General features: G+C 45.1%; 2 protein-coding genes across 2 annotated transcripts; both read left to right on the top strand.

Annotated features, from left to right (window-relative positions):
• The first annotated feature begins 993 nt into the window (after nucleotides 1-993).
• Nucleotides 994-2,807, top strand: LOC116356912 (S-antigen protein-like). Its single transcript, XM_031803669.1, has 2 exons — nucleotides 994-1,689; nucleotides 1,725-2,807. Exons 1-2 carry the CDS (start codon nucleotides 994-996, stop codon nucleotides 2,805-2,807), a joined length of 1,779 nt encoding a protein of 592 aa, XP_031659529.1.
• Nucleotides 2,808-3,824: 1,017 nt separating this feature from the next.
• On the top strand, nucleotides 3,825-11,480 carry LOC109869263 (ATP synthase F(0) complex subunit B1, mitochondrial). Its single transcript, XM_031803767.1, has 7 exons — nucleotides 3,825-3,952; nucleotides 4,728-4,764; nucleotides 6,314-6,456; nucleotides 8,769-8,932; nucleotides 9,431-9,556; nucleotides 9,922-10,101; nucleotides 11,321-11,480. The coding sequence occupies exons 1-7, from the start codon at nucleotides 3,925-3,927 to the stop codon at nucleotides 11,396-11,398; spliced, it is 756 nt and encodes a 251-aa protein (XP_031659627.1). The 5' UTR covers nucleotides 3,825-3,924; the 3' UTR covers nucleotides 11,399-11,480.

The raw sequence follows: 11,480 nt of genomic DNA, 5'->3' as shown, positions 1-11,480 counted from the left end.
AGTAAAGTAGATGGTAAACCAATAGGCAATGGGTAAAGTAGATGGTAAACCAATAGGCATGCGGTAAAGTAGATGGTAAGACATGAATTACATGTTTTCTTTTACCCATTCACTGTTGCCCAGGTCATCTTTGGATGGCTTTATTCTTCGACCCATTGTCAATGGCCTTTCATCGGACATAAGCCCAGGGGGCATAGGCCAATTGATGTTACACTGCAAAGACTCTGTCTTCACTTCGTCACAGATGACACAACTGTCGTCCTTGACCTTTGCAGAGTCTTTCGCTCTTTGTGACCCATGCAGATTTGACTTAGGGGTCACGCTGACCTTAGCCCCCACCGTCTCTGACTTGGCTGTGTCACAGATGACACAACTGTCGTCCTTGACCTTTCCAGAGTCTTTGGCCCTTTCTGGGCTGACTGATCGTCTTATATTGAATTCCTGCTGTCTCTTCCGCCTCAGCTCCTTCTTGATCCACCGTGTGTCCAGTTCTCTGGTTGGGCTCCGACAGGAAGTAACGTTGTTGCGTCCCCGTAGTCCCTTGTGTTTCTCTGACCGCTGCTCACTCTTCTGGTCGTATTCTTTCACCTGACGCAACAGAGGGTCATATGGTCAAACAACTGGAGTAGTGGTGCTACCTTAAATAAACGAACGACGCATCAGAAGTTGAAGCACGACTCTCTCTCTCTCTCTCTTGTAAATTACAAGGATAAAAACATAGCGTGACCTTTCAGCCAGAGACCTTCATTAGGCAGAGTTGTTATTCTCTCACCTTAAACCACTTGGTCAGGGTGATATCCTCCATGGTAGTGTGTCCTGTCTGGCTGTAATGATGAGGGTGTAGGCCTACTCTTACAACTGCAAAGTGAATATGTAAAAAAATAAAGTATATTGTTATTGCAATTGATATGTAGAGACACATGACAAATAAAGCAGTTAAAATGGTTGTGTCAGATTGGCTAAATGAAGGCAGGAGTGGAGGTAGTGGATACCATGGATAACCTGGTGGATAACAGGGTGGATAACCTGGTGGATAACCTGTTGGATAACGGGGTGGATAACAGGGTGGATAACCTGGTGGATAACCTGGTGGATAACAGGGTGGATAACAGGGTGGATAACCTGGTGGATAACCTGGTGGATAACAGGGTGGATAACAGGGTGGATAACCTGGTGGATAACCTGGTGGATAACAGGGTGGATAACCTGGTGGAAAACCTGGTGGATAACGAGTTGGATAACCTGGTGGATAACCTGGTGGATAACCTGGTGGATAACGGGGTGGATAACCTGGTGGATAACGGGGTGGATAACGGGGTGCATAACAGGGTGGATAACCTGGTGAATAACGTGGTGGATAACGGGGTGGATAACAGGGTGGATAACGGGGTGGTTAACCTGGTGGATAACCTGGTGGATAACCTGGTGGATAACGAGGTGGATAACAGGGTGGATAACGGGGTGGTTAACCTGGTGGATAACCTGGTGGATAACCTGGTGGATAACGAGGTGGATAACAGGGTGGATAACCTGGTGGATAACGTGGTGGATAACGGGGTGGATAACAGGGTGGATAACCTGGTGAATAACGTGGTGGATAACGGGGTGGATAACGGGGTGGATAACGGGGTGGATAACCTGGTGGATAATGGGGTGGATAACAGGGTGGATAACCTGGTGGATAACGAGGTGGATAAGGGGTGGATAACCTGGTGGATAACGAGGTGGATAACGGGGTGGATAACGAGGTGGATAACGGGGTGTATAACCTGGTGGATAACGAGGTGTATAACCTGGTGGATAACGAGGTGGATAACGGGGTGGATAACGAGGTGGAAAACCTGGTGGATAACGAGTTGGATAACCTGGTGGATAACGGGGTGGATAACCTGGTGGATAACGAGGTGGATAACCTGGTGGATAACGGGGTGGATAACAGGGTGGATAACCTGGTGGATAACGTGGTGGATAACGGGGTGGATAACAGGGTGGATAACCTGGTGAATAACGTGGTGGATAACGGGGTGGATAACGGGGTGGATAACGGGGTGGATAACCTGGTGGATAACGGGGTGGATAACCTGGTGGATAACCTGGTGGATAACGGGGTGGATAACCTGGTGGATAACGAGGTGGATAACCTGGTGGATAACGGGGTGGATAACAGGGTGGATAACCTGGTGGATAACGAGTTGGATAACCTGGTGGATAACCTGGTGGATAACGGGGTGGATAACCTGGTGGATAACGAGGTGGATAACCTGGTGGATAACGGGGTGGATAACAGGGTGGATAACCTGGTGGATAACGTGGTGGATAACGGGGTGGATAACAGGGTGGATAACCTGGTGAATAACGTGGTGGATAACGGGGTGGATAACGGGGTGGATAACGGGGTGGATAACCTGGTGGATAACGAGGTGGATAACAGGGTGGATAACCTGGTGGATAACGGGGTGGATAACGGGGTGGATAACAGGGTGGATAACCTGGTGAATAACGTGGTGGATAACGGGGTGGATAACCTGGTGGATTACAGGGTGGATAACGGGGTGGATAACGGGGTGGATAACCTGGTGGATAACGGGGTGGATACTGTGGTGGATAACGGGGTGGATAACAGGGTGGATAACCTGGTGAATAACGTGGTGGATAACGGGGTGGATAACAGGGTGGATAACAGGGTGGATAACAGGGTGGATAACAGGGTGGATACTGTGGTGGACAACGGGGTGGATACTGTGGTGGATACTCAATCAGTAAATGACACGCACCTCGAGAAGCAGATGAGGGGAATGTATAATTAGCCTACGACTGATTGTTATTTCTTTGCCCACAGGTCTCAAACCATTCACAGTTCAACTTCTCTCATAGCATTTTACAGTTGACAGGGAGCTCCCTCATCGCTCCTCAAACTTGACAAATGTGTACATATAACACAGAAAGTTTGTCAAACTAATGGCACAATAAACATCTGTCAGTTGCTAAAAAGGCTTTATGTATCAAAAGCAAGTTGAAGAAGATGGTTACACACAAATAAGACATTTCTCTGGCTGCTATGACAACAGAGTTTCAGTAGGGAAGGGAAGCACGACTACAGGGAGATTTATTAAGATATGTACATGTTACCTGGTCAGTCATCAATATTGTTTGAAGTAACGGATCCTGAAGAGGCAGTTGTGAAGTTAAAAAAACTGCCAAGCTTTCTCTGTCTTCTAAACCGTGTCCTCCTTGTAGATTTTCTGTCTTTCTCAAGTCGCTCTTTCTGTCTTGCACGTTTTTTCAGGAAGTGGAAGGGATGGGGAACCACGTCATGCAGGTTCCTCTATCTCACCAACAAGCTGTAGCTCCAATGATGCCACACACTGGTGGGACCCATTGATTAGAGACTGCCATGCCCTGTTGACACTGTAGTTGGGTGTAGAAGGTAGCTATTTGGTCGTTTTCCTCTCTCCCCATCTCAGCGAGACTGGTCAGCTGGGTGTTATGTACTAGGAATGTTCTTCTGTTCGTACTGTAAATTGGTATAATATGTAACTACTGGACATGATGCATATACACTGTAAAACACCCATCAATGTATTATTTTGTGTGTGTGTGTTTTGAAAATAACATGGGGCTGATTGCCTCTGGACTTGAAACACTGTGCTTTCAAACTAGGCCTATTCATAACGCTCAAAACAAATTTCAACTGCAACTATTTTTAGGAGCTTAATAACTAAATATCCCGTGCGGCAAAGGTCATATCTATTTCACTTGTGTGCAACCTAGTGGATTAAACACTGAACAACAGGACAATTTGTAAAACAGTGACCTTCAAATCCCGTTTATAATCTCGCGACGTTTGATGGTCTCTAGCAGTAGAAGGGCACGAAGAGAAGGTGGTCAGGAAATCTAAAACTTGGCACTTTTTCCGTTTAACCAATGCTGTCTAGGATCGTTTTCGTTTCAGGTATGCAATGTCAGCGTGTCATACATACTATTGAGTTGAAATAGCAGTAGTAATGTCACGAAGTGTGGCTGATTTGAAATGTAAAGCTGAAGGGTAAAGTCTGGAAGAGAAGGCCTCAATCACAATTGAATGAGCAACATGCTAACCTAGCAAGAACAGGGTAAATATAGCTAGCAAACCGTAAATGTTACGTGGCAATATTCTTTATTTGTCCAATCTGGGTAGTTATTACACTCATATTTTGGAATAACTAACGTTATTTAGTTACAGTAAATGTCAAGGTAACATTGTTTTTGACGTTAGCCAGACTGTCCTTGCTTGTTGGGAAAGGTGTCAAGCCTTCCACAGTTAAACTGTTAGCATAGCTAACTTCACTGACAGTTGGCAACTCATCGTGCAAGTTCATCATGCATAATATTGGTGTCTTGAAGTAGGTATGTTTGTTAAACAACTAGTTAGCAAAAAAAGGTATCTATCTAGGGACAATGTCGAGTCCTGGACGGTTAACAAACGTTAGCTAGTGTACTAACACTTGTAGATGTCGTGGCTATTGCACTTGACAGCTGATTTGACGTTGGCTAGCGAAAGCTTGTATGTGGATACAGTTCCCTAGCGCAGACTCTGTTTGACTGCATAAGTAAAACTCCATATTACTCTCTACCATTATGTGAATGATTTTTTTTAGCAACATGTTTCATTGACACGTAAATTCATGACATTCAAAACATGATTCTTGTCTTTTTTTAATTATATTGACTGTTCTTTTCTCCTCCAGCTAATGCTGTAAAAAGCAGTAGTCCCCTCGGCGCTGGGTATGCACTTCTTATTATTACTTTAACATGAAGCTACATGACGTTCTCTAAGTAAACATTACACAATTAAATGTCAGTACACTGCATTTCAAACCGAGTCAGTTGTACAACTGAATGCCTTCAACTGAAATGTCTTCCGTATTTAACCCAACCCCTCTGAATCAGAGAGGTGCGGTGGACTGCCTTAAAATTGACATCCACGTTTTCGGCGCCCCGGGGAACAGTGGGGTTAACTGCCTTATTCAGGTGCAGAACGACAGATTTTTACCTTGTCATCAGCCCGGGGATTCGATCCAGCAACCGCTAGGCTTCCTACCGCTAGGCTTCCTACCGCTAGGCTTCCTGCCGCTCCATTGGCCCAACGCTCTAACCGCTAGGCTTCCTGCCGCTCCATTGGCCCAACGCTCTAACCGCTAGGCTTCCTGCCGCTCCATTGGCCCAACGCTCTAACCGCTAGGCTTCCTGCTGCTCCATTGGCCAACTTGGATCTATTTGATTGCTACAAGGTAGAACAGTTGAACTGTTATTTACACACCCTCATGTCTGTCTCCAGCTGTTTGAACAACACGGCCTGTTCATTTTGTTTAGATGTTGAAACCAAGTGGCCTACCTAGATGAGATGCTTATTTCTCAGAATGAGAACGAGATGCCAATTCCTTATACAAATATTTTTATGCTCAATGCATATTTTTATAAAACAGACTAGACAGCTAGCAAGTAACAATATGTGGCTAAAATGCTGAACATTAATTTCTCACAATCATGTTTAATGATGCTCTCGTTTTAGTAGGGTCTACTTAGTTCTACGTTTTGGGAGTTGAGACCTCTTTAAAAAAGGTTAGGTTCTCCTCTATTACAGTAAAACCATGTCATTGTGTTTGTGTCCACTTGACCGGTTCTGTTGGACAAAACCTCAAAGGCGAGTTGAAACCGCTTGTCAGAGAGGAAGAAGTGATCTCTCATCTTTGTTGGTGTTTGTTGGCCTTGGGGTGAGAGAGTGCACGGAAGGAGATCATTAAAAACCTTGATTCTTTCCAGACAGGCATTTGGAACATCGTGCTAAAAATGAAATTAATTTGATATATCGCCCAGCCTAATCTAGAGACCCATGCTTGTTTTACATGTATAAAACCACGGGTGGCAGGTAGCCGAGCGTTAAGTGTTGGACCAGTAACAGAAAGGTCTCTCGTTTGAATCCCTGAGCCAGCAAGGCAGTTAACCCCCAACAACAACCGCTCCCTGGGCACTGATGACGTGGATGGCGATTTATTAAGGCTGTGTCTGATTTGAGGGGTTGGGTTAAATGCGGAAGATGCATTTCGGGTTCATTGCATTGTTGTGCAACTGACCAGGTATTCCCCTTTCTCTAATGCCAATTCACAACACTAGATATGTCATTTTAATGGTCCAGTAGTTTGATATGAATTGGCAAACTAGATAAATGAAATAAAGGTGACAAAATGATAATGGGGACCTTGAACTCTACATTGAAGTTCTACATGCCCGTCCTCACCATAGTTCCTACAATAAAGTCTCCCTGTCTCCCCAGGCTGGTCCAGCTGTCCCACCTCCACACGTCCCCCAACAGCCAAGCTCCAGTCCCTGCTCTGCCAGAGAAGGGAGGCAAGACACGCCATGGCATCATCCCTGAGGAGATCTTCCAGCTCCTGTACCCCAAGACTGGAGTCACAGGTCAGCAGAACTTCCACAAACCTGGAGCAGTGTTCAGATAGAAAAATTATATGTAGAACAAACATGCCTCACTGACATGTTGAATAACTAATAATTTAATCTGTATTCATGACGTATTTATCTACATAATCAACATTTGCCTATTGAATGTGGCCATGGACATTCACTCTCCTCCCATCCCCTCTTCCTCCTCCCCCTTCCATCTACTTTTCCCCTTGACACTCTTCTTATCCCTTCTCCTCCCCATCCCCTCTCCTCCCCATCCCCTCTCCTCCTCCCCTCTCTTATCCGCGCTCCTCCCCATCCCCTCTCCTCCCCATCCCCTCTCTTATCTGCGCTCCTCCCCATCCCCTCTCCTCCTCCCCTCTCTTATCTGCACTCCTCCCCATCCCCTCTCCTCCTCCCCTCTCTTATCCGCGCTCCTCCCCATCCCCTCCTCCTCCCCTCTCTTATCCGCGCTCCTCCCCATCCCCTCTCCTCCCCATCCCCTCTCCTCCTCCCCTCTCTTATCCGTGCTCCTCCCCATCCCCTCCTCCTCCCCTCTCTTATCCGCGCTCCTCCCCATCCCCTCTCCTCCCCATCCCCTCTCCTCCTCCCCCTCCTATCCGCTCTCCCTTCCCATCTACTTTTTCCCTTGACACTCTCCTCACTTGTGTTCTATTTTCACCCCCAGGTTCCTACAGCCTTTTTTATTTGTAATTTAATTTCACCTTTATTTAACCAGGTAGGCTAGTTGAGAACACCTTTATTTAACCAGGTAGGCTAGTTGAGAACACCTTTATTTAACCAGGTAGGCTAGTTGAGAACACCTTTATTTAACCAGGTAGACCAGTTGAGAACACCTTTATTTAACCAGGTTAGGCTAGTTGAGAACACCTTTATTTAACCAGGTAGGCTAGTTGAGAACACCTTTATTTAACCAGGTAGGCCAGTTGAGAACACCTTTATTTAACCAGGTAGGCTAGTTGAGAACACCTTTATTTAACCAGGTAGGCCAGTTGAGAACACCTTTATTTAACCAGGTAGGCTAGTTGAGAACACCTTTATTTAACCAGGTAGACCAGTTGAGAACACTTTTATTTAACCAGGTAGGCCAGTTGAGAACACCTTTATTTAACCAGGTAGGCCAGTTGAGAACACCTTTATTTAACCAGGTAGGCCAGTTGAGAACACCTTTATTTAACCAGGTAGGCCAGTTGAGAACACCTTTATTTAACCAGGTAGGCTAGTTGAGAACACCTTTATTTAACCAGGTAGGCCAGTTGAGAACACCTTTATTTAACCAGGTAGGCCAGTTGAGAACACCTTTATTTAACCAGGTAGGCTAGTTGAGAACACCTTTATTTAACCAGGTAGGCTAGTTGAGAACACCTTTATTTAACCAGGTAGGCCAGTTGAGAACACCTTTATTTAACCAGGTAGGCCAGTTGAGAACACCTTTATTTAACCAGGTAGGCTAGTTGAGAACACCTTTATTTAACCAGGTAGGCCAGTTGAGAACACCTTTATTTAACCAGGTAGGCCAGTTGAGAACAAGTTCTCATTTACAACTGCAACCTTGCCAAGATAAAGCAAAGCAGTGAGACACAAACAACAGAGTTACACATGGAATAAACAAATGTACAGTCAATAACACAATAGAAAAGGTGTATATATATATATATATACAGTGTGTGGAAATGAGGTAGGATAAGAGAGGTAAGGCAATAAATAGGCCATGGTGGTGAAATAATTACAATATAGCAATTAAATACTGGAGGGATAGATGTGCAGAAGATGAGTGTGCAAGTAGAGCTACTGGGGTGCAAAGGAGCAATGAAGGAGAGTCCAAAGAAGGGCCAGAAGTATACAGAATGGTGTTGTCTGCGTAGAGGTGGATCAGAGAATCACCAGCAGCAAGAGCAACATCATTGATGTATACAGAGAAAAGAGTCGGCCCGAGAATTGAATCCTCTGGCACCCCCATAGAGACTGCCAGATGTCCGGACAATAGTCACTCCGATTTGACAGACTGAACTCTATCTGAGAAGTAGTTGGTGAACCAGACGAGGCAGTCATTTAAGAAACTGAGTCTGCTGATAAGAATGTGGTGATCGAAAGCCTTGGCCAGGTCGATGAATACGGCTGCACAGTAATGTCTCTTATCGATGGCGGTTATGATATCGTTTAGGACCTTGAGCGTGTCTGAGGTGCACCCGTGACCAGCTCCGAAACCAAATCCTGTTTTGCTTCTCTCTCTCTCTCTCTCTTGCTCTTCTCCTCTATAAATGATAGTAAATAAACGTTGGCATCTCCACTCCTGTTGTCTCCAGGCCCCTACGTGCTGGGTGCTGGGCTGCTCACGTACATCCTTTCCAAGGAGATCTACATCATCAACCACGAGACCTTCGCTGCTGCCTGCATGGGTACGGTCATCATCTACGGTGTCAGGAAGTTTGGCCCCGACGTCGCGGCTTTCGCTGACAAACTGAACGAGGTGCGGAATTTATTGTCCTCCTGAGTTTGTTTGGCCTGTTTGATCATTAATTGCAGGTCTTCTTGTCGTAAATCTTTTGGACTTTTGTAGTAGTTCTGGAGCAGTGTTTCTCAACTCCTCCAGTACCCCCCCCCCCCCCGCCCCCCCAGCAGCCCCGACTCCTCCAGCAGCCCCGACTCCCTCCAGTACCCCCCCCTCCCCCCGGCAGCCCCGACTCCCTCCAGTACCCCCCCCAGCAGTGTTTCTACTCTGGAGTACTGAAAAGATGCACCATGTTAACGCACAGCCTCGTTTCTACTGAACTTTCTATTGAGGCTTTTAGCCCCTCCCTTATTTAAAGTCACCAGTCCTGAGACATTTCATATGTTATGCAAACTGTCCATATGCTGTGTCCCTCAGAGCCTCGTAGTCTCATAGCTGACCTATGACCCTTACTCTCTGTTACCTGTGTTCTGGTTATGACCCTCTGACGTTGGCTGTGTGTTCTGGTTTTTGCAGGAGAAAGTGCAGAAGGCTCAGGAAGTGAAGGACCTGGCCATGACCAGCTTGGCTCAGGCCGTCCTGGATGAGAAGAAGGAGCAGTGGAGAGCAGAGGGACGACAGATGCTCTTCGACGCTAAGAGGGTGAGTCGGTTACCTGACGTTAGAACACGTGTCTCGTCTGTATGGTAAAACCCACACACACTCTGACTCTCAAATCAGTCCAATTTGAAAAGCCTTTTGATAGACCTGTTATTAACATGGTCTTCAGTCCAGGAGTAAGGAGCTTCATCTAGGTCTGTGTAACCACTCCTAGGGCTGGTATTTCAGGACACAGACTTAAGGGTAAACTTGGATTAAAAAGCATTGTGATTGGAGAAAAAAAGCCAGGATTAAACTGCTTCTGGGGAAACCAGACCCTAACGTCTTGGTATGATTTTTAACATGAGATGGTGTGCTAATGTCTTCTCCCCCCCCCCCCCCCCCCACACACACACACCTCACCTCAGAACAACGTGGCCATGCTACTGGAGACCAACCGCAGGGAGAGGGTCCACATGGTGACCAATGAGGTGAAGAAGAGGCTGGACTACCAGATCGCCCTGCAGACCCTTCACCGCCGCATGGAGCAGGAACACATGGTGAACTGGGTGGAGAAGAACGTAGTCACCAGCATCACCCCCCAGCAGGTGGGTTAAGGATGGGAGATGGATGGGAATATTACATACAGCAGGTGGGTTGGGGAACGTTATGGATTTGACTGGAGTGTGTATAGAGATTGGGAACGTTATGGATTTGACCAGCATCACCCCCCAGCAGGTGGGTTGGGGAACATTATGGATTTGACTGGAGTGTGTGTATAGAGATGGGGAACGTTATGGATTTGACTGGAGTGCGTGTATAGAGATAGGGAACGTTATGGATTTGACTGGAGTGTGTGTATAGAGATGGGGAACTGTTGTAGGAATTAAATTCTTGTTTTAACACCCAACTAAAATCAAACACTCTGTCAATTCATAAGGGTTTGTATGACCCTTATTAGTATAAAAATGGACAGAGCCCAGTCTTAAAGTCAAACCGCAGCCTTTATTCACGAGAGTACTGCTCCTTACACATTTTACCACAGGTTATAAACTTAAAATGACGTCATTAGTTTCAGTACCAACCCGTGCCATCTCCGTTCTAGTACAAAGGCTGTATGGTTCTCACATCGTCTCTCCCTATTAAGATAATATACGACCGAGCCAAGGTCATACTTGTGTAGATAAGCCTTCTAGCCAGACTGGCGATTATAGTTCATTCATTTGTACCAAGGATCAGACAGTCATTGTTCTAATGTTTGATTATATTTACACACATTATATTCAGTACTAAGATTAAAAAGAAAATTCATACATATACAGTAACATAATAGTATTCTGATTAGTACATATACAGTAACATAATAGTATTATGATTAGTACATATACAGTAACATAATAGTATTCTGATTAGTACATATACAGTAACATAATAGTATTCTGATTAGTACATATACAGTAACATAATAGTATTCTGATTAGTACATATACAGTAACATAATAGTATAATGATTAGTACATATACAGTAACATAATAGTATACATAATTAGTCATCATTGATAAAAATTCCCTTAACAGGAACATTATGGATTTGACTGCTGTATAGAAGGATGTGTGTGTGTATAGAGGGGTAGGTCATATGTGTGTGTGAATGTATTTGAGGGGTAGGTCTATATACAGTACCAGTCAACAGTTTGGACACACCTACTCATTTAAGGGTTTTTCTTTATTTCTACATTTTAGAATAATAGTGAGAACATCAAAACTATGAAATAACACCTATGGAATCATGTAGTAACCAAAGAACGTGTTCACTTTGTGTTTCAGGAGAAGACGAGTATTGCAAAGTGCATCACAGACCTGAAGGTGTTGGCTAAAGTCCAGCAGGCTAAGGCCACTGCGTAATTCACCACTGTAACAGTTTAGACCTTCTCTCCTGAACCCCAACTGTTTTCATTTCAAATAAACTATTTCCTCTTTAACCATA

The sequence above is a fragment of the Oncorhynchus kisutch genome, linkage group LG24 (genome assembly GCF_002021735.2).
Source record: "Oncorhynchus kisutch isolate 150728-3 linkage group LG24, Okis_V2, whole genome shotgun sequence".
NCBI lineage: Eukaryota > Metazoa > Chordata > Actinopteri > Salmoniformes > Salmonidae > Oncorhynchus > Oncorhynchus kisutch.
This window is presented reverse-complemented; position numbering and strand designations above follow the sequence as displayed.

Excerpts from the sequence above, each read along its gene's own strand:
- LOC116356912 (XM_031803669.1), top strand. The coding sequence starts at position 994 with ATGGATAACCTGGTGGATAACAGGGTGGATAACCTGGTGGATAACCTG. Across the intron at positions 1,690-1,724 it reads ATAACCTGGTGGATAACGAG|GTGGATAACGGGGTGGATAA; the intron begins GTGGATAAGGGG and ends GTGGATAACGAG.
- LOC109869263 (XM_031803767.1), top strand. The coding sequence starts at position 3,925 with ATGCTGTCTAGGATCGTTTTCGTTTCAG. Across the intron at positions 4,765-6,313 it reads AGTAGTCCCCTCGGCGCTGG|GCTGGTCCAGCTGTCCCACC; the intron begins GTATGCACTTCT and ends CTGTCTCCCCAG. Across the intron at positions 9,557-9,921 it reads TGCTCTTCGACGCTAAGAGG|AACAACGTGGCCATGCTACT; the intron begins GTGAGTCGGTTA and ends ACCTCACCTCAG.